Source organism: Lissotriton vulgaris, chromosome 5, assembly GCF_964263255.1.
Source record: "Lissotriton vulgaris chromosome 5, aLisVul1.2, whole genome shotgun sequence".
NCBI lineage: Eukaryota > Metazoa > Chordata > Amphibia > Caudata > Salamandridae > Lissotriton > Lissotriton vulgaris.
Window position 1 is genome coordinate 904,952,779 of NC_141693.1, and position 22,762 is coordinate 904,975,540.

A 22,762-nucleotide genomic window follows, 5' to 3' on the forward strand; every position below is an offset into this window, starting at 1 on the left:
TATGTAAATAATGTATGCAGCACATGAACAGTAATGAAGTGAACCCGCAACTCAAGAAAAATCCCATACCAGTTTAGAAAAATCAAGTGACTTTTGATAAATTATTTGACCCAAAAAACAACAAAAATTACTTAGTAGAAATGGAGATATGAAATCTGAAAGGTTTTGTTGAAATCAAGTGCTAAGAAGCAAAAGGCGCCAACCGCCATTACGTGGTTACGGTATACCGGGTCCAAGTCAGAAGTTCAGGCTGACCACAATGGTACCTTATGGGCTTCGAGATGCAAAGTCCTTGTGTGGAGCTGCAGGGACCAGCATAGAGGAATTGTCAATGATGAGCTTCAATACGACATCTGGTGTTGAGATGTGGCAGGCAGCAGTGGAACTGATGGTGCCGTCGAAGGGAGCTTGAGAAGCAAGGCCCTGCGTCATCTGCGAGGAACCCGCTGGGGCTGCAATAACTTGTGATGTGTCGCAGCAGAGGACAAGATGCATTGCGCTAGGCTGGTGTCAAAGTCTTGTTGCATCAACATAGGAGGAGCTTGTTATGATTGTGTGGTGAATGGGAGGCCAGCCGACTGACCCCTTGGAGATTTCTTGGAGTCCAGGATCCACACAGGCAGGTTGTTTTCATCAGGGCAACTCACAACTTGGCAGTCATTCTTCCTGGTAGACTCCTCAGGTCCAGAAGGGATCTGAAGAGTTGGGTCTGAGGGTCCACTACTTATACCTGGTGCCAGCTATGAAGTGAGAGAAGCTTCTAATGTCCTCCCCTCCCAAAGGTGTCTGGAATTTCCTTCCTTCCTGCCCTGACCTCAGCTTGTCCGGGGCGCAAAAGACAAGTGTAAAACCTCTTTGTCAATGTGATTCGGCAGAGTAATCGTAGTGCAAGTGTGGCAGGTGACAGCTCTTCCCCTTCATTCTGATGGAGATAGCCCAACCTGACAACACCAATTCTCCCTTTGTCTCACTGTCTGGGAGGAATATAAAGAGACCAACTACCAGCAACATCTAGGCATCTGACCCAGGATGCAGCCTGCAGGCACCAATTGGTTTGGACAAGAAAATGCCAACGTTCTAAAAATAGCATTTTTCAGAACAGTGACAAAATCAATCTTTGCCATTAAAGAGAGTTTTAAATTACAAGTCTTTAGACACCAAGCTCGAGATTTCTACCTACTCCCAACTGAAAGTGAGCACTTATTGAGTATAATAAGATAACTCAATTGTATCCTATGGGAGAGGTTTGCAGTGAAAAACAAATTTAGGGGTTTTTCACAACCAGGACATGTAAAACTTAAAAGTGCATGTCCACCTTTTTAAATACACTGCTCCCTGCCTTCTGGGTTGTGTGGGGCCTACTTTAGGGGTGACTTGTATGTATTAAAAAAGAAGTTTTGGGCCTGGTGAAAGGTTTATTTAAATGGCACACACAGGCTACCGTGGCAGGCCTGAGACATGTTTAAAGAGCTACTAAAGAAGGTGGCACAGGTAGTGCTGCAGGCCCACTTGTAGCATATAATTTACAAGCCCACTGTATTTTGAGCCCCACTTTTCTAGGGACTTACAAGTAAATGACATGTCTAAGTTGGATGTAAGCCAATTTATCATATTTAACGGAGAGAGCACAAGCACTTTAGCACTTACCAGCATTGGTAAAGTGCACAGATTCATAAGGCAACAAAAACGAGATCAGCAAAAATGGAAGGTTGAAGGCAAAAAGTTTGGGGAAAGACCACTTAAGGCTAACATGCCTAACAAACCCTCAACCTCAAATGTTGATTCCATGCCAGCAGATACCATAAAAGGTGCCATGAGGAGAATACATTTCAGATGGCATGAACAGGGATAGTTGCTTATGCATTCCATCTGTTTCCATTGATTCCCAGGTTCCTGAACAAGATGAACAGACAGCAATGCCAGGTACGTCTGGTGACTCCAGCATGGTCAAGGCAATTCTGGTACACATAACTACTTCTCCAGAACAACACCATGTTCCCCATAGGCCAGTACTAAGAAATGTAATAATGAACACTGGTCAAATTGGTTCTCCAACACTGGAGGTTTAACTTGGCTCCTGACTACAACAAATTGCATCTCTTAAATATTTCTCAGGAATGTAGAGCAATCTTGGTTAAAGCCAGATCCTAAATGGCAAATAGGACTTAAAAAGCAAAGCATACTTGTTTTTGCATTTGGTGCTCCCACAATAACATTCATCCTTTTAAGTCTACACTAGAACAGATTCTTCCATACCTGCTAAACTGGCCCTCTCAGGTCTTTCCTATAATTCAGTAAAGGTGCACCTACTGGCTATATCCCCAGATGTCGTATATCATTAAAGAAAATGTTACAATGGTTTAACAGGCTGATTAAGCAATTTCTTAAAAGGCTCTTTAGGGCTTTCATCCTGTTTAAGGAGCCTTCTAACACCGAATATGGTCCTATCACAATTAATGAGAGGCCCGTTTGAACGTATTCATCAGGCAGAAGTAAACTATCTATCCTGGAAGATGGCTTTGTTACTAGCCCTCAGTTCTTCCAGAAGAATCAGTGAAATTGAAGTTTTTACAATAAAAGAACCCAACATAAAATTCAAAGATGATAGAGCCAATTTGAGGACCGCTCTCATTTTAGCCCCTAAAATCTTATGTAGCTGTCTTCTCAATTATCTGATAATCCTGTAGATATTCTTTAGAAATCTAACCAATACAGTGGAAAGAGCCATTCATAACTTGAATGTCAGGTGATGCTTAAGGTTCTACATTGAGAAAACTAAAATGTATAGAAAATCTGATCAACTCTTGATAGCCTTTGCACCTCTGATAAAGGGACATGCTTTGTCAAGAAGCAGTATAGCTAGTTGGGTTTCAGCAGCTATAGTTTTCCGTCATGAAAAGGCTAGGGGGCAGATGCATCATCACCATCATTTGCGATTCTCAAATAGCGATTTTTTAGAAATAGTTATTTGAGAATTGCAATTTGGGATGTATGTAGAAAATCACCATTTTTTTGCGATTTCTTAAAATTCCTTAATTACGATTAGCAAATTGCTAATCGTAATTAAGGAATAATTTCCCATTCATTTCTACGGGCCAGGAGGCCCATAGGAAGGAATGGGAAGTTATTCTCAATTTGCGATTTGCAATTTGCTAATTGCAAATTGAGAATAATTTCAAGGGTGTCTTAAGGACACCCTGCTGCACCCCTGAAATTTACAGGTGTGTGCATATGGCGCACATACATGCCCTAAGGGCATGTATGAGCACCACATAGCACCTTTACAAATGCCAAAAAGTGCATTTATAAAAGAATTCGCAAATTACCACCAACTACAAGTTGGTGGTAATTTGCGATTTCTTAGTGTGAAATCGCAAAACATTATTGTTTCTTACATAGCATTGAAGAAATCTCTTTTTGCGATTCCTTAAATGCTTGCGCAAAATTAAGGAATCGCAATTTTTGCGATCCCTTAATTTTGAGATGCGATTTTTTCATACATCGCATTTGCCGATTTTTTTGTCGCAGCGTTTGCGACAAAAAAAACAGATGATACATCTGCCCCCAAATGTCTATTAGGTGGAAAAGTCCAAGCGCACTCCACAAGAAGTGTAGCCACTTCTACTGCCTTGTTTGCTGTAGTATCCTTAGCAGACACATGCAGAGCTACTTGAACACACCAAAAGGAGAAGAGTGTGAAAAAATATCTGTATATGTGGTGGCACATGCTATGTGTAAAAATACTGCTCTCACTCACACAGTTGTGTGACATGCTTCATCATAGGGCTGCTTCAGTACACCCCAGTGCAAACCAACGCCTGGGGTGGAGCAATACGGTAGGGGAAGACAAGATATAACATGTAAAAATTATAGAATAATTTACTGGGATCCCCGGAAGTGGAAGTGCAGTGTGAGTTAAAACTAGCTCGGAGGTATCGCTATGCGTAAAATGTATTCCTGGACCCTCTGGCCAGGAATAAAAACGCGAAGGTGGTGACGGGAAGAGATTATGAACTCCTTACACCCCTTCTTACTGCCAATTTGTCTATAAGTTTCAGCCGTAGTTATGTGCCCATAGTACATGGTCACGCCGGCCTTCGTCAGGACCTTACCGATCCCAGGGCCTAGGTCACCTTGCTTCCTGAAGTGCGGAAGTACTGGAACAATTTGTTCCTGCACCGCGGTATTCCCTTAAGTAACACTCTCCCGTAGTATGAGTTTGTTTTAAAAATTTGTTAGAACTGACGAGAGACAAGCCGAAATCCCCTGTTGTCACACTTTCATCAAGGTGAGTGCTCCGCCTATGACCGCTTGTCTGCTCTCGCTGTGAGAGCTGCTACATAAACTAATTGGCATATGTTGACCAAATACTACCTGTTGGATGCAACAGTAAAAGACAATGCAGCAGTTGGTCAAGCAGCCACCTGTTTCAATGAGGTGAGCTTTCCCTTAAATGATGATGATAATAATAATAATAATAATAATAATAATAATAATAATAATAATAATAATAATAATAATAATAATAATAATAATAATGAGAAGAAGAAGAAGAATATAAAGAATTAATATTAAAAATAATAATAATAATACTAAATAAGGTGAGCGTTCTCTTAGATGATGATAATGATAATATTAATTATAATCATCATCAGAACAGTGTAAAGGTTCTTACCTGCTACTTACACATCCCACCTCCACATACATCATTGCTGCTTGCTATTTGGATTGAACCATGTGATTGATTGTGCTATTGAATATCGACACCAACAATGTAATGGTATAAATATATTGAGGGCACAATATCGAGGGGCAAAATATTGAAAGGTAGGTCCTTATAGGGAAGTATAGATTTACTATTCCTAACTCCACATCTACGTACCTGAAAGATAAACGTATTGCATATGTACATAGATGTGCAGATAGGTATAGAAAATCAAGACTTGTCAATATATTTCTTTTATATTTTGTCCTCGATATTTTCTCCCACTCACATTGTGGGTTCGATATTCAGGGGGCATACCCATGGGAATTAATGAAAAATTCAATACTGGAGAAAAAACAAGTTATTTACCTGTACGCTGTGGTTCTCTAATATTGATATCCTTCATAGATTCACAGGCCACCCTTTATCCTCCTCGAAAGGAGCTCTCTACATCAAATATCTCACCTAAATTACATTTATACTCAAGCTGAGAAATCTGAGGTATTTTGGCCTTTAAGGGGGAACAGTGATTTTGCTGCTTCCTGATTGGTTGCAGTTTGGTTCTTAACAAACAATATGAATTAGTTTACAATGTCACTTGTTTAAGCTTTGCTGGGCAATGCTTTATTTGAACTACTTGTTATAAATACCTTTGGACTCCCACCTCAACAACGGGGAAAATTCAAGCATGGAATCTATGAAGTACTGTAGAACCATAGTGTACAGGTAAGTAACTTGTTTTTTTCCTCAGTTTCTTTACATATCCTTTTGTTCAAGCTTGAATCCAAGGGCTCTCCTTTCACATGTGCCCTATTTTACAGGTCCCCTGCCCACATGCCTAATTTTCTCCAACTATTCGGCAACCTGACAGCGGAGCTGGCGATTAATCATGCCAGAATCCTGATCATAGGGGACTTTAATTACTGGCCACATGACCCGCGTGAAAGCCCCTGCTCGATAGACTTCTCTGAGTTGCTCAATGGCATGTACTTCACCCAGCACATCGAAGTAGCCACCCATATAAAAGGACACACCCTGGACTAGGTCTGGACTTCAAACCTCGACATCACCGATCTCCAGATCTATCCCTGTACCTGGTCTGACCACCTTTTTATTGCTTTCTCCATCCCCACCCCCTCTATCACCAAAGCCCCCACCCCGATCCTCCCATGACCAGGAACTGGATGTGAGAAGTTGGCCTGGTATATGATGCTCACTAGTTCTAGTGATCACCTTGTACCATGCCAAGCAACCCTTATGATGATTGGTTGTAAGTCAACCTTATAGACCAGCTATCCTAGTAGCGTGGACAAAGCAGTCTTAGGCTAAACTCTGTAAAGGCATGTGAAGCAAGCTGTTTTACCATACACAATCCCCTTGAATACCAAATGAAAGGACACCACACAGATATATATTGAAAATATATATATATATTTATTTACTACAAATATCCCCTATACTCTTTATGAGCACAGAAGCATATGCGTTAAAACAAAACACAGTTTAAATATACAAAAGTTGCACAATTTGGATGAGCCCTAGGGGCCACCTAAACCATATACTAAAATAGTGGTATAAGAACCACCTAGCTGAAAGGAAGTAGGCCCTATGGCCTGGGGAATCGCTGGAGCTGTTCGGGACTAACAGTGATAAAGTCGGGAGAGGCCCGCTGGACTCGGGTGCAGTGCGGAAAGTGCACGCATATACCAATGTTAAGTCAATGGTGAGTAAAAGTTACAAAGTTAGTTATTAAGGAACCTTCCGAGTGACCTAGAAGAATGAAACTTAAGACACAGGCACTAGAGGTGTGTACCAGTGTGGGAACACTGGCGGTGCTGAGTTACCTCACCCACAGGAAGCGGGTGCACAGGTGCGAAGTAGTGTCGGGTTTCGTCACGCAGGTCGATGGTGCTTGGAGCTGAAGATGCTGCAGGCGGCTCGATGTGAAGAGTTCCGGTGGATCCAAGGGTGGATCTGAAGTGGTGAAGACCTGAAAGCAGAGGGGACAATGTTCAAAGTCACTAGCCAGTGACTACCGTGGAACCAGGATGGAACCAGGCGATGTCGGGTGCAAACAGGCGATGAGGTGAAGATTGTCTCTGCAGCCACGTGGACACGAAGAGGTCGAGGATGTCCAGGCATTGGTCACGAGCTGTCCCACAAAGGTTCTAGCTGATGGCGGTGTCGGCTTCTTGATCGGTGCAAACAGGCCTTGGCTAATGCAAGCCACGCAGGAATCAATGCAAGCTTCTAACTCGGACCAGCAAGGTCAGAGCTGGTGCTTCTTTTTACAGGGGCGAGGGCAAGTCTGGAGCAACCAGACCAGCAGTGTAAATTGTAGGTTTCATTGCCTAGATGGCCGTTGACCACGTGGCAAGTGGCCGGGATGGCGCGTCAAGTGGCACGATGCAAAAGGGCCCCACGCAGATTGTGGAGATGCTGGGGGGGCTGATCTTCGGTGCAAGGGCTGCTCGGTTATGGGGCTTCTCAAACCCCAAAGTACAGGGTCGAGGGTGCCTCGGGTGCTGCGCAGTCAGCTTCTCGGGGGTCTTTCAAGATATCCGGTCCCACGTCTCTCGGTGCCTCCACGGGTCCCTTCTTTGCAGGGACTGTGGATCGGGCTGTGACAAGTCTGGGAGTCTGGGTCTCGTCAGGCTTTGGGCTCGGGCTCCAGCGGGAGGCGGCGGCAAAGCAGAAGTCGAGCTGCTGGATGGTGCCTGTGTTCACAGGGTGGCCACTCCTAGGCCACAAGGGAGATGCTCTTCAGTCTTCTGTGCAGCAGAATGTTGAAGTCCAGTCGTCTTCTTAGTTTCAAGTTGATTCAGGATGATCTGAGGTGCTTTGGTACTGCTCCCACTCTTATTCCCAATCTGAGCGGTGGATCACCTGCTAGGTCCCTCCTCTGGGTGGGACCAGGAAGGGGGGCGGTTACACCCCCTTTCCTTTGTCCAGCTCCTCACCAGGCCTGGGTCTGGAAAGTCCCAAGACCGGTTTGGACTGGCTTATGCACGAGGACACCTTGTGTGCCCCGGGCATGTCTGATTCTATTCAGCCCTGTCCTACCCAATACACAAAATCCTGTCTGGGGTGGTGCTCGCATCTCCCAAGGCAGGAAACCCTTTGTCCAAGCCTCCCTCGCTGGAAGGACTCCCAGCAGCAGGAGGTCAGACTTGTGTCTGTGTGGCAGCATCCATTTTGTGATGCTGAGGCTCTGATTAACTTTAACCGGGGTTCAGGTTATGTACATGTTGAGTCCCTCTAGAAGGGTGGAATGCTATCCCCGTCGACAAAACTGTCGAGGGGATAGTATTCCAAATCGTATGACACCTTACTCAACATGTTTTGATAAAGCCAAACCAAAGTTAGCAAATAACCGCAAGGGTTATAATGCACTTAAGAGTATATGGTTTGGCAATATCCCGGAACAGCCAAGGGAGTTGTTCCCGACAGCTGCAGACAGGCCCAGCTCATGCTAGAGCACCATCTCACATATTTCCAAGCACTCTGCCTCCAGGATTGATGAGGCCTTCCATAGGAGTGGCTGATAGGAACATATGTGTCCAGTTTAGGTCAGGTATAGATATACTACACCTAAGCCAGAGGTGAATACACCAACTTGCCCCAGCTGAGTGATCAGCCAGTTGTGTCAAATATGGAGGCCAGGCCAGGGGTGGCACAATACATGCTGCAGCCCCTGGTAGGCCTTGGAAACACCTATGCCCTGGGTACCTAGGGTACACTGTTACAGGGGCCAATAAGGTGAACCATTTCCAATTGTGTATGTACCTAAGGTACATGGAGTCCATTTTAAGGAGGAGAGAGCAATTAGCCTGGGGCCCTGAATAGCAGGATCCCAGGCCAACTATGTCAAAAACCAGCTAAACACCAGGCAAAAAGTTTGGGGGTAACCATGGTCAGATATCCACCTTCCTACACTGGAGTTGTGTAAAAATTATTCCTACTCTTCGCACATTTCTATCTACCTCCACGCCTAGTACCTCTCAGCCCACCGGACCCCCAGTTTCACCACACACTCAGGATGAAGACCTTAACTCCTGGTTGGCCCTGGCAAGAGATAACTTTGCTCCCCTGAAAAAACTCAAAAACAAGAGGCCCCACGATGCCCAGCATTGCTTCACTAAGGACTTCAAGGACAGAAAACTTGCCCTACACCAAACCGAGCGCAAGTGGAGACTCGACTACTGTCCCCTTAAAAATCCATCTTTATCTCAGCCTTAAAGAACTACAAAAATGCCATTCTTACAGCCAAATCTGAATACTTCTCCTCAAAGATCTTGGACTCGACTAGTAAAGCCAAAGACATCTTCTCCATTGTGAACGAACTTGTGAAACCCGACCGTGTCACTGTCAAACCCATGCCATCACAATCGCTCTGCGACTCCCTTAATATTACCAACATCAAAATCAGTATCCCCAAGGTCGCCTCACCCCCGCTCCCAGTTGCGCTCCCCACAACCCCTCTCTCTTTGTTCACTTCCGTTTGATCACTCAGGAGGTTTTCTTCTCCCTCCTCAAAAAAGTTCGCTCTGGCTGCCCTTGGGACAGCTGCCCACCTCACATTGCCCGGGAGATCTTTCTCAATATCCCCGATCCCCCCCTTTCTCTCCTTACTAACTCTCTCACCACGGGCATTGTCCCCAATTCCTTTAAAACTGCGGTAGCCTCACCTAATATCAAAAAAGCAGGTGCTGACCCCCAGGTACTTAATAATTTCCACCCTATATCGTTGCCTCCCTTCCTGGGAAAAATTCTGGAGGCCTTCATAGCAAATTGCCTGAGCACTTTTGTGGAAAACTCCTAGACCCCCATCAAGCTGGCTTTAGGCCCCAACACTCCACCGAGTCTATTGCCCTGGCCGTCCATGATGAACTTAGAAAGGGGGCCGATCAGAACATCATGCAGGCACTGGTGCTCCTGGATCTGTCAGCGGCTTTCTACACCGTTGACTACAACTTTTTACACGATTGGGTCGAGAGCGCCGGCATCCGGGGCACACCGTTGAGATGGCTCACCTCATTTCTCAACTACCGCTATCAAGCGGTTTGCCTTTCCAGGTTCTCCTATGTGGAAAAAATACTTACCTGCGGAGTCCCTCAGGGCTCCTCCTTTTCTCCCCTTTTGTTTAACTTGTACATCCTCCCCCTGATCTCTGAACTCCAGAAAAGAGCAGTAGTCATATTTAATAATGCTGATGACCTCCAGCTTATCTTCAACATCGATTCCTCTCCCTCCTCTATAGAGAATGCTCAATCCACTATGGGCTTCATCAGTAGCTGGATGAACGCAAACCAGCTAAAGCTTAATCCCGCTAAGACAGAGCTGGTCCTCACAGGGCCCCCAGGCAACCCTTGGAACTCCAATTTTTGGCCCCTCTGCCTGGGCTGCCCGCCATCCCCAGTCAACTCGGTCAAGAGCCTAGGGGTCATTATCAGTAGTGAACTCTCCATGAAGGCCCAAATAACTCGGTGGTTTCTGTCTGTTTTTTACATCTACGCAGAATTAGGAAAATAAGTAGATTTCTATCACATAAAGCCCTCATCCAAGTTACCCTGGCCCTAGTCATGTCTCGCGTTGACTACGCCAACTCACTATATGCCGGAGTTCCTGCCTAGCAATCTCACTGACTTCAACTGGTCCAGAATCAAGCAGCTAGGCTAATCCATGGCCAGCCGAAGTTTAGCCACACCAGACCCCTACTCAAGAGCCTTCACTGGCTCCCAGTGACCCAGTGCAGCATCTTCAAACTTGGCTGCCTGACCCACAGAGCCCTGTCATCCCATGGACCCTCCTTTATTGCTTCCCGAATCCATCGTTATGTCCCTCCCCGCGACCTACACTCCTCCAGTCTGAACCTCTTGTCCCCTTGCATATTCAAATGAAAAAAACCCGGTGGTCTGAGATTCTCGACCCAAGCACCACTTCTTTGGAATTCTCTCCCTCCGGAACTGCGCCAAATACCCTCCTATTCACAATTCAGGAAATCGCTTAAAACTTGGCTTTTCTCCCAGGCATACAACTAACTCTTACACATTGCCTCGGTCTTAAGCCCCTTCACCCAAGCGCCAAGAAACCCCTGGTGCGCTCTATAAATAATTTTATCATCATATCATGTTTCGGTAAAGTTAAATTCTCAGCAGAATCTGAATTCAATATCTTGTTTAAAAGTGGTGGGCTCTATTACAAAACAATCCCATAAAAGTTGAGAGTTTTATCTGTGTCTGAACATATTTTAGACAACCATTTTTTTCCTATCCACCAACATTCTGAGCTGTACCACTGAAAAGCTGTGCCAGGCTCAGGTTTCCATGTGTACCATTAGGAATATCCTGTGACTATTTCCATGCTCTCCCATTGTACAGAGTAAAACCTTTGCGCAAACGCACACTTTTTTTTCTCCCCTTGGTAAAACATTTCTTCCTGACGAGAAAGCTCCTCCACTTCTCCCCTAGTAAATTAGATTGTGAGTTGTCTTCATGTCCATCATATAGGGCCGTTACTCCAGCCTCGAGGAGTAAAATCTCCAGAGTGAAAAGAGGTCAGATCAAAGTGTGGCAATGCCCACAAATATGTATGTTTGTGGGCATTCCCAAAATTTCAAGGCCAACCACACCTGGGAACACCCGCTTCTCACTGCTTGAGTGGGATTTCCTACTGTGGATTTGGTGCACTGTGGCAGTGAAATCTTCAGTAGTAAATGCTTTTAGGCTCACCACAAATCCCTTTGTGAGTTTCTGACTGATGTAAATAAGGTACTTGTCTGTGGCAAATCTGTGTTAATGGCCAAAAACACTTTTGTGAATAAGACCTATAGTAGCTGGTGCAGTAAATAGGTGGGGCTTTTTGAGACTAATTCAAGTAAAAACCAATGAATGTGGAGAAGTGTGGCTCACTGGTTAGAGGAGGCAGACCTGGAAGCAGAGGTCAGCCCGGGACCAGGGTTCAATGCCCGGCTTGGCGGGGTCTTGAGTCCTAAAATGTCCATGGACTCGACAATTCTCTCTCCGGTGCCTACTCGATTCGGTGCCTACTCGATTCACGGTTTCACACTCTGCGACTCTGGGCAATAACTTGCTTAATCTCCACAACTACCCCTCGCGGTGGGATGCCTGGCTTTCACCTTGTGGATACCCTGCCGGGGTTAACTCACAGGGGAATACCAGGATGGGTTCCCTAAGCAAGCGCTTAGAAACCGCTTGGTGATTTGCGCTATATAAATTTCTGTACATTTACATACAAGCACATTCATTTATTTTCTGGAATTGTGTGCTCTGAAAACAGAGTAGATTCTATAGAATCGCTTCTGACTAAGATATCTAAAAATGAACAGAACTGTCATGGAATACCATGATAATTATTGGATAAATATAACAATCAACCAAACAAAGCTTTGCTTGCTATGAACAAACATTAGAACTGCCCACAAATGTGAGCTGTGAATTTCCAAGGCTCTATCAAATAGAGTTAGGCAAGCTAAGCTGCGGTCTAGATGGACTCAAGCCAAATGCCTGGCTTGGCCCTTATCCCAAAGCGACTAGCTCCAAGATAGACCCAGACAAAAACACAAAGCCGTACACCATTCTCCTTTATTCTCCACCTAAATGCGTTTTTGAAAGTGAAATAACAAAAACGAATTAAACCAATTTCAATTTTGACATACATATATTAATTCAAGCAAAAACGTCTAATTTCGTAGGCTGGAAGGCAGTACAATTGAGCTCCTTACAGGTAGCTGGCGAGCTACGAGTAGCTCACGTGCTTCTCAAGCCTGTAATAAAGTAACGAATATAAAGCTAGCATTTTTTTGCACAGATTTTGTTCAATTTAAAATAATGACATTTTCAACCTAACTTTGCAGTTGAACATTAACATGTAGATAGATTCCTGCACTCACGCATTGGCCTTGCAAGTCAAAAAATTTGCTAAGAAGCGTGAATTTAAGGAAAAAAATAAATCTAAGGATATCTGGAAAGTTAGTCACCGATTTCAGAGTTTTAAAAATAATTGACTCTAGTACGGATTGATGTATCTCGTTTCTTAATTATTTTGGGTTGTCACAACTAGCTTGAAACTAGGAAATGAATGAATGACAAGTTTCATAGCACCATTGCATGGTGCCATATAGGATTTAATAATTATTGGTATTTAATATAGCGCCGCCATGTCCCCTTTGTCACTTATAGAAACTGCATATTCCCTTTTCAAACACTATCCAGAACGTGATTTCTATATGTTTCGTTTTAGTGGATGTTTGGTTGAATGTCAAAAATGTTCTCAAATGATTTACTCATCACAAGTAAGAGGTTGTTCTCTTATTTTGTTTAGGTCACTGTGTATCCATTCATTGAAGTTTCATTCCAGAATGCGGTTTATCAGACTTGTATCGCGGCTGGATGTAACCCTTGTTGGAATGAAGAGCTTCAGCTTGTTTTGAAGTAAGCAATTGGGATAAAATCTTAAAATATGCATTCAATATATTCAATGAAAGTTTTTCTTTGTGCATCAGACAAATTAGTACCTGATTTAGAGTGCAGAGTACAGTTTGTACTTCTTCAGGGTGATGGGGTGCCCATTGTCCGCATTTAGTGATGTCTGCTGGCATTCCTTGTCATTGGCAGGGTCCACTGTCACAGCGCTTTCTATCAATATATTAAACGTTTGACGCCGTACCATCAAACTCACAGACATTCTTCAAACTTTTGACATGTTTTTGTTTTTTCAAAAGCAAACTCCCAAAGCTGGAGTTTGTTTTTCGAAATTCAAAAACGAATGACTCCCACACCATGGGAGTTGTCTCCCATGGTGTGTGGGTAATTTGAAAGATTTGACTGTCACATGTTTTAACCCTGTGGTGACGGACTGTGAAACCTGGCCATTTGACCGACCACTCGAAATCGGGCTGGCGGTCAAATTGCCAAAACTCTGAAGGCCCAACAGAGTACTATATAGATAACAGAGCTGGAGTAGGCTCTGTTGTTGATATACTAACGGTCTGCCAACCTGCAAATCAGGCTGACTGAGGGTTTGATGAAGTTGCAATAGAGTATCCTCTCCGCCAAACCCTAAGTTATGCCCTTAGTCTTGATATGTGCATGTAAGTAATTCAACAACGTTGACTCATCTTTCAATTTTTTGCATGTTCACAAATCTTCTCTTTATTTAGTTTTTCTATTGCCAAGACAATTGACACCCAATGAAACAGAATTGAGAATCAATAAAAAGTCAATATGTATTAGTACTTATCATTCTCTCACTTGTCTACTGATGTTCATAGGGTCATTCAGACCAATGCTCTAGAGTTTCATTTGTCAAGTATTTCATTTGAGATGCCATGAGTGATGTCACCAATGATGGATTGCAACGTGTTATGAGGGATATATGACGTTACCACGCGCGCGTTACAACGATGTACCATTACAACGCGGTTGTAACAACGCAAGTCGTTACAACGACTTGCGTTGGGGGGGCGCAAATTTAAAACATTTAATTTACTATTCCAACACCAGTCCCCATGGATAGTAGGGAAGGTGTTGGGATAGTAAATTAAATGATTTACTATCCTCGAGCGCCCCCCAGCGCAAATCGTTGTAACAACTTTCGTTGTTACAACCGCGTAGTAATGGTACGTCGTGGTAACGCGCGCGTTGTAAACGTTGCATACCGTTATGAGTGAAGTAATTTGTGGAGTCGTAAGCAGTGCATGGCAGAAGTGCAAGTTATAGTTAGCTCTGATAGCTATAACTCATTAATTTCTGTGTTCTTAAAATTGTTACTTAACAAAGAAATTCTAGGCTTACCATAGCGCTACTTTCACCTTTGGTTTTTTCAGTGAATTTAATTTAATTTGTCTTGGAACAAATATGTAAACACACTTACTAAATGTACCTAACTATAATGTTTCTGTAACCATCAGTTTTTTTCAGTGAATTTCAAATGTTTTTGTACCAATAAGTCTATTATTTACTATTGCCCCAGTATTGGAACTTTCATAGATTCCCATGCTTTGTATCATTCCCCGTCGTCGGACTGGGAGTCTCGGTAATAAAAAATATCATAGTAGTAGGTACAAAAGAGAAAGTAAAGGCCTAGGCCTCATTCCCTTTTGTAACATATCAGCCTCTTTTTGTAAAAGAGACCAAACTCTAGGCGTCAGCCAATCAGAAGAGCCTCACCCTTAGAACCTTCCTGAAGGAACCTCAGAGCCTCAGATTTTCTACTGCACGTTGTGCTAGGGAGTCTCCATTGAGCTCTGCTCTATTTCTACTCTTTAAAACTCATTTCTATAGATATTTCTTCAGATTTTTCTTCAGATTCTTCAGGAAACCTCTTTCTTCATCAAAATGGCTGAAGTTGAGAAGAAAAAAGCCCTTTTTAAACCCTGTTCCACCTGTGGTAAGAAGAGGCTGTTTGTGGAAGACAAACACAAGGATTGCATTTACTGCCTATATCCTGATCACAAGGCAGAGGACTGTCGAATTTGCCGCACTCTCTCCACCAAGACCTTGAGAGATCGTGCTGGAAGGCTTCTTACATGGTTGCAGAGGCAGAAGGAGAGGAAACATGGAGTTTCCAGTGATGAGGAGGAATCAGTGTCCTGCGCTTCTTCTAGAAGGTCAGTGAAAAGGGGTAGAGGTTCCCCTTCTTCCTCTACTGGGCGCCCCTCTAAGGCTTCAAGGAAGACCCCCAGTGAGTCTGATGGCCGGGGTTCAGGAGAATCCCCCCACCACAGTGGGTCGGGCAAGGCAGAACTGGTTTCGCCTCCTAAGGGTGAGAAGACAGACCCAGCCTTCAAGAAACCCTCATCACACTCTTCTGAGAGGAGTTCCAAGTCCTTTACGACGAAGACATCGTCGACGGTGGCTCCGTCAACGACGAAAATGAAGCCCAAGATCCAATTGGTTCCCTCGACGGACTCGTCGACGGGAGCGTCGACGGCTAAAGCTCCGTCGTCGTCGAAGAAGAGCTCGACGACTACGGCGTCGACGGGCAGTATGCCGACGACATCGTCGACGAAGGTGAAGGCATCGTCGACGAAGAAGCCATCGTCGTCGACGGCGGTACCGACGACGACGTCGACGACGACCACATCGACGACGACGGTGTCGACGACGGTGTCGACGATGGTCATGTCGTCGACGAGTGCTTCAACGACGACAACAATTTCGACATCGACGGCGGGCTCGTCGTCGGTGGCGTCGACGACGACTTCTACCATTCCTATCTCGTCGACGAGGATTTCACCGGCCAGGCTCCGTCTGAACCAGCAGATGATCCGGATAGGGATCATGATAACGAAACGGATGTGTCTTCCGATAATCGTCCGGACTCGGATCAGGATGGAGATGAATACAATGATTACGTCCACCCGGATCAGGCTTCGCCACACCAGGACCTAGGCGATTCTCCTCCTGCTGACATTGGTAGTTTTCACCAACTGATGGAACGTGCAGCCGGCCGATTTAAGTTGGTCTTGCCTGCGCAAACCACGGATTGTTTCTTGTATGATTTTAAAGACACACACCGTAAGTCTACGGGGTCCATTCCGATTGTGGAACATATATGGGAGGAGGGTTTAAAGACCATGAAAAACCCAGCCACGGTAGTCCCTGTGCTACCGCGCGGAGGATGGACCGGCTGCCCTGACAGGTCATCCCAGGCCGGACTCTGTAATCTCACAGGCAGCGCAAAGGAAGTCATGGAACCCTTCTGCTCCCTTAACGGCCCCTCCCGATAAGGATGGACGTCGGTTGGATAGCACAGGCAAGAGATTTTCATCCATTGCTAGCCTTCTGGTTCGCGCAGCCAATGCTTTGGCAATATTGGGACGATATGATCGCCAGTTGTGGTGCGATATAGCTCCCTATTTGGATCAACTTCCTCCAGAATCAGGACTGGAAGCCAAGAAGACCTTGCAAGAAGGTGAAGCGGTCTCCATGGAGATCATAGACTGTGCCATGGACATTGCCACTACGTCCTTTAGAGCTTTGGCAGGAGCGGCAGTGTTAAGACGCCAGGGGTGGCTAAAAGCGACTTGGTTTAGGCCAGAAATCCAAAATAAGGTCCTTGATCTACCTTTTGACGGCGAGGCACTCTTCGGCAAATTAATCGACGACACACTTCAGGAGATAAAAAAGGACACGGAGACAGCTAGATCGTTGGGAACGCTCCAGTACCGCAAAACTCCTTTTAGGGGCACAAGAGGCAGAGGTGGCACTTACAGGGGCGCATATCAACAACAGCGCTATTCTTCGACCAGCTCTGGATACCAGCCAAATCGCCAGTCCTACCAGCAGAGACAGGGCCAGTCCTCTGGTTATTCACGGCCATACAATAAGGGCAAGCAGGCTGCCCGTGGACGGGACTCGTCTAAACGCCAATAGCGGCCTCCTGGCTCTGCCTACTGCTCCCTCCTCCAAGAGATCATCAGTTGGAGGCAGGGTGTCAAAATTCCTTCTGAATTGGTCCCAAATTACATCGGACCGTTGGGTGCTCAACATCATCAAACGAGGACATACTTTAGAGTTTACGGAAGTCCCTCCACCCAGACCCCCATCAGCCATACCATCACGACATCTCCATCTCCTACGGCTAGAGGTTCGACAGATGCTCCGCAACGGAGCGATAGAACCGGTCCCCTCCAATCAACGAGGCCAGGGTTTCTACTCCAGGTTCTTCCTGGTGAGAAAAACGCAGGAGAAATGGCGTCCCATCCTGGACCTCAGGGAGCTAAATGCCTATCTCATCTCCCTATCCTTCAGGATGGTATCCCTGCAGGATGTTTTGAAGATGGTCAACCCGGGGGATTATATGGCCACACTCGACCTGGAGGATGCGTACTTCCATGTCCCAATTCACCCAGCGCACAGAAGGTTCCTACGCTTCACAGTAGCCAAGAGCCATTTTCAATTCAGAGTCTTGCCATTCGGCCTTCGCTCTGCTCCAAGGATTTTTACGAAGGTGCTGGCACCTGTCGCAGCATTCCTGAGAAAACACCACTTCCAGGTCTTGCCTTACCTGGACGATTGGTTACTGAAGGCCCCGACCAAAACATTAGCGCAGGACGCGGTGCAGGCTTGCACCACTCTGTTCCACAATCTGGGTCTCACCTTGAACAGAGACAAATCCACGCTGCTGCCGTCACGGAGGGCGAGGTTCCTCGGAGCAATACTGGATTCGCAGCTTTCCAAGGCTTTTCCGACTCAAGAGAGGATTCAGAAACTGCAAAGATTAGCAGGAAACCTTCAAAGAAAAAAGTGTCTTTCTGTACGCAGCTACAAGTCGCTGCTGGGGGTAATGTCATCCTGTATCCCCCTGATCCCGCACTGCAGGCTCCGGATGCGCCCCCTGCAGGAGCAACTGGACCTCCAGTGGCAACAAGTGCACGGATCGTTCGACGACAAAGTACTGGTCACTCGAGACATGAAGGAGGCAGTGCGTTGGTGGTCAAATCAGCAAAACTTATGCCGAGGTCTATCCTTCGCAAGCGTTCCATCACCTCACATACTGACGACGGATGCGTCATTGGAGGGATGGGGAGCTGTGATGCAGGACCTGCAGGTCAGCGGCCATTGGTCCCCAAGCGACCAAAAGCTACACATCAACCTGTTGGAGCTGAGAGCAATCAGGCTGGCCCTTCAAGCCTTTCTTCCGCGTCTCCGGGGTTCACAGGTGCTAGTCAGGACAGACAACACCACGGCTATGCATTATGTGAACAAGGAGGGAGGGACCAGGTCACTTCCCTTGTCACGAGAGGCTCAGCAGATTCTGGAATGGGCGATTCTTCACGGAATTTCTCTGAGGGCGGAGCACTTACCAGGAGTGCTCAACGAAGGCGCAGACAGACTGAGCAGGCTCGCCTCAGTCACTCACGAGTGGGAGCTGAAGCTACAAGTTCTAGATCTAATCTTTCAAGAATGGGGCACACCAGAGGTGGACCTTTTTGCAACTCCAACCAACAGAAAGTGTCCAGCCTACGCCAGCAGGTTCCATCACCAAGACTCTTTGGGCAATGCCCTATCGATAGCCTGGACGGGGAGGTTCCTCTATGCATTTCCACCGATCCCCCTGCTTCCTCGACTCATCAGGAAGATGAAAACGGAACCATGCAAGCTCATCCTAATAGCCCCGGCATGGCCAAGACAATTCTGGTACACCGAACTACATCTGCTATCGCTAGTACCTCCGATAAAGTTAGAGGATGTTCCGGATCTCCTGGCAATGTCTGGAGGACAAGTTTGGCATCCAGACCCAAGGTCGTTGCACCTGACCGCATGGCTCCTGACCAGCGAGAATACATGAATGTCCCACTTTCCACTGAGGTCAAAGACATCCTCTCTCAGGCGAGGGCTCCGTCCACGAACAAAACATACAGATTGAAGTGGAAAAGATTTTGTATTTGGTGCAAAAAAGAAAAGATTGATCCTTTCCCGTCACAACCTCATCAGCTCCTGCCTTACCTACTCTCGCTAGCTCAGTCTAATCTGTCCCATTCTACTATCAAGGTTCATTTAGCGGCGATTTCGAGATTCAGAAGGTCGGATTCGGGTCCTTCGTTGTGGTCTGCGAGAATTGTCAAGCAATTCCTCAAAGGCCTGTTCAGGGTCTATCCACCAGTGCGATCTCCTCCTCCAACATGGCATCTAAACTTAGTCCTGGCTCAGCTAATGAAGGGACCTTTTGAGCCGATTCACCGCTCAGACCTAAAATTCTTATCGTGGAAGTTAGCTCTACTCTTGGCCCTCACATCAGCGAGGCGAGTGGGGGAGATACAAGCCCTAACTATCCAAGAACCATTTTTGCAGTTCAAAAAGAACACTACCATCTTAAGGATGAACCCAAGGTTCATTCCCAAGGTCCCCACTCACTTTCATCTAAATGAGCCTGTCATACTTAAAACATTTTTTCCGAACCCAGTCACTCCAGCAGAGAAGACATTGCACACTCTGGATTTGCAACGCTGTCTAAAGTTCTACATAGACCGCATCAAAGACTTTAGAAAATCTTTGCAATTATTCATTGCCTTCGGCGGTCCAAACAAGGGTCTCCCTCTGTCCAAACAGGGGATCTTGAGATGGATTTCAAGTGCCATTCTGCATTGCCACAAGTTAGCAGGGAAACCTCTGGTGGGCAAGATCCGCGCTCACTCGACGAGGTCGGTGGCTTCTTCTACGGCCCTCTTTGCGGGGGTACATGTCAAGGACATCTGCAGGGCTGCTACCTGGAGCAGCGTGCACACGTTCACTAAGCATTATTGCTTAGAATCCTTGCAGCAGGATGATGCGGCTGTGGGCCAGGCTGTCCTGAGAAACCTCTTCAAGTGATGGGTGAGCTTTCCTTTCTATCCCACCTTCCATGGGTGACACATTTTGTACTTTCTTGCTAATGTTATAATGTACTACTTTACAAAATGTGTTTATGGTGTGTACTGCTTGCTATTCTGATACAAAGCATGGGAATCTATGAAAGTTCCAATACTGGGGCAAGAAAACAAGTTACTTACCTGTAACTTTGGTTCCCCAGTATTGGTAACTTTCATAGATTCCCATGCGCCCACCCACCTCCCCGGGGAAAGCTCGGCCTTCAGCAGGTATGGTGTGTAGCACACTACGGCTACCAAAATCTGAGGCTCTTAGGTTCCTTCAGGAAGGTTCTAAGGGTGAGGCTCTTCTGATTGGCTGACGCCTAGAGTTTGGTCTCTTTTACAAAAAGAGGCTGATATGTTACAAAAGGGAATGAGGCCTAGGCCTTTCCTTTCTCTTTTGTACCTACTACTATGATATTTTTTATTACCGAGACTCCCAGTCCGACGACGGGGAATGATACAAAGCATGGGAATCTATGAAAGTTACCAATACTGGGGAACCAAAGTTACAGGTAAGTAACTTGTTTTCTTTTTAAATAAAAAAGATTATGTTTTTTCACATTTTATTAGGCTAAAATATATTTTCTTAGATATTTACATCTATATACATAAATGAAAAGAAAGTAGACAGCACAACAAAAATTGAGAAATCATAAGGTTTAGCCCTATGCAAACTTTATTTTGGTGGGGTTAATTTTGGCCTTCCAGGATCGCTGTGACGACCAAAATGTCCAACCAATTCGGTTCCCGTGCTCTTCATCTTCCTGTTCCGGGAATCCCAATCAATCTGTGGTTCCGGTGTAACTTTAAAAAACCACTAAGTTACTTAGGGCCTGTTTCAGATTTTGGTGGGACTACCATCATCCCGCGGCGGTCGCAAGTAGTTCGTCGAGCTGACAGCAGTCCACCCACCGTATTTAGATGTTGCCACAATAGACAGTTGACCGCCTCTATGGCGGTCTTCTCTGCTGTCTAACAGTACTTTGTCGCCGTCAGGCCAGTGGGAATTTTACCAATCTGATTCAGATGTTCCCATTGTGCTGGAGGTGTCATGGTGGTGGAGTCCTGACGAAGTGAGGCCATGGTGGTATGGAGACAGGTAAGTACTACTTATCATTATCTCACTACACATATATATGGGTAATGTATAATGCCATTCATTTTACATATAGCTTGCACACCTACAACATACATGTACTTTTGTATGTAGACCCACAGTCACCACAAGCACAGCATCCACAACCACCACCACCAAAGAAATATTTTTTTATGTCTTACTATAGGTGTGTACATTTTACCACCATGAATTGTAAGATGAACATCTGCATGACACATAAAAAAAATTGCATGTAAGAGCAATATAAAAATACACAAGGTGAAAGATACTGTTAACACAGATTGATAGTGAGAAAATTGGCACAGAAGTCTACCTTAGATTCTGGTGACAACAGGGTTGGTGAGTGTCATGGTCAAGTAGCAGCAGTACAGGAAGGACCTGGACAATGGGGTTCAAGATCGAAAAGGAAGTTGGAACCTGAAAAAAGGTTAGTTTTCACCTCTCATTCGTCGTTTTCATCAACCTAAGTTTGGTGGTTTCCCTGCAACATTTGCCACTTCAGGGTATGATGCTTTCGATGCGGGAGGAAGATTCTAATGGAGATGGTGGGACTCCAATGGTCATCCCTCCAAGGACACACCAACATCTAAATACAGAGGACACACCGCCAAGCCGACGGGCGGGAATACCATCAGAAAAGCCATTGCTGGACCAGAGCCGCCAAGATCTAATATTAATAATGAGTTAATATTAGTCACAAATAAGGGTAAAGATTAACTATAAGCCACACCAAAATACATCATCATATCTCAGAATTCGTTTTAACGGTTTTTGTTTAGGTTTTTCGAGTTCCTGCTGTACGTTTGCGACTGCGCTTCATTATTGTTGCAAATCAATTGACATGCCAAAAAGAACACTTCTTATTGGTTAAAACAACTTTCCAACATCCTCAACAGGAAGTTCTCACCCTAGATCAGGTATTTGGGTGTGTGACTAGGTTTGATGCAGGTCACTGGTACCGGCTGTGTTTTATCTTTTTTGAAGGGTTGCATTACATTTCAAAACATTCACAATGGCTTCTAGAGAGTAACACATGGAGAAGAGTTAGCACAAATTAGAAAAAGAGGACCAGGACATTGAGCAGCTGCCCCCAAAGAAGCAGTCACTGGTATGCAAATTCTTCGGTATTCCATCTGAGGAAAAGAAGGTGGTTGCCAGATATGCAGTGCGCTTTGTGCAAAAAACAACTATCCAAAGGCACATCAAAGTACAGACATGGAACGTCAAGCATGATGAAGCACTTGAGGACCATATTTCCATGACAACTTGCAAGAGGTGAACTTCAAAGAGATTCATCGCTTGCTTCTACTTGTGCTGCTGTACCAGTTTAGGCACCGGTAACCCCTATGCTTCCCCAATTTATGCATTCTTGCCTTCCTCAGCTGCCACAACTTCTGAAGACAGTGACTTATTGCACCTTCTGCAACAAAATATTTAGTAGGGGAGCAAGCTGTCAACACTCTGCTCCAGGTTGTCGCTATTCATAAATGTTGGGTCCGATTCACAAAATGAACTTAAGGCAAATTTCTAAACTTACTTCCATTTTGGTATTCACAGAATG

At 45.3% G+C, this 22,762-nt stretch overlaps 1 protein-coding gene across 1 annotated transcript in view; it reads left to right on the forward strand.

Moving 5' to 3' along the window:
- The window catches only part of CC2D2B (coiled-coil and C2 domain containing 2B), a 1,912,120-nt gene that overhangs the window by 1,444,617 nt on the left and 444,741 nt on the right, over positions 1 to 22,762 (forward strand). Inside the window, exon 29 of the mRNA XM_086919535.1 lies at positions 13,049 to 13,158. Within this exon, the coding sequence (XP_086775661.1) occupies positions 13,049 to 13,158 (110 nt within the window). The remainder of the gene's footprint in view (positions 1 to 13,048; positions 13,159 to 22,762) is intronic.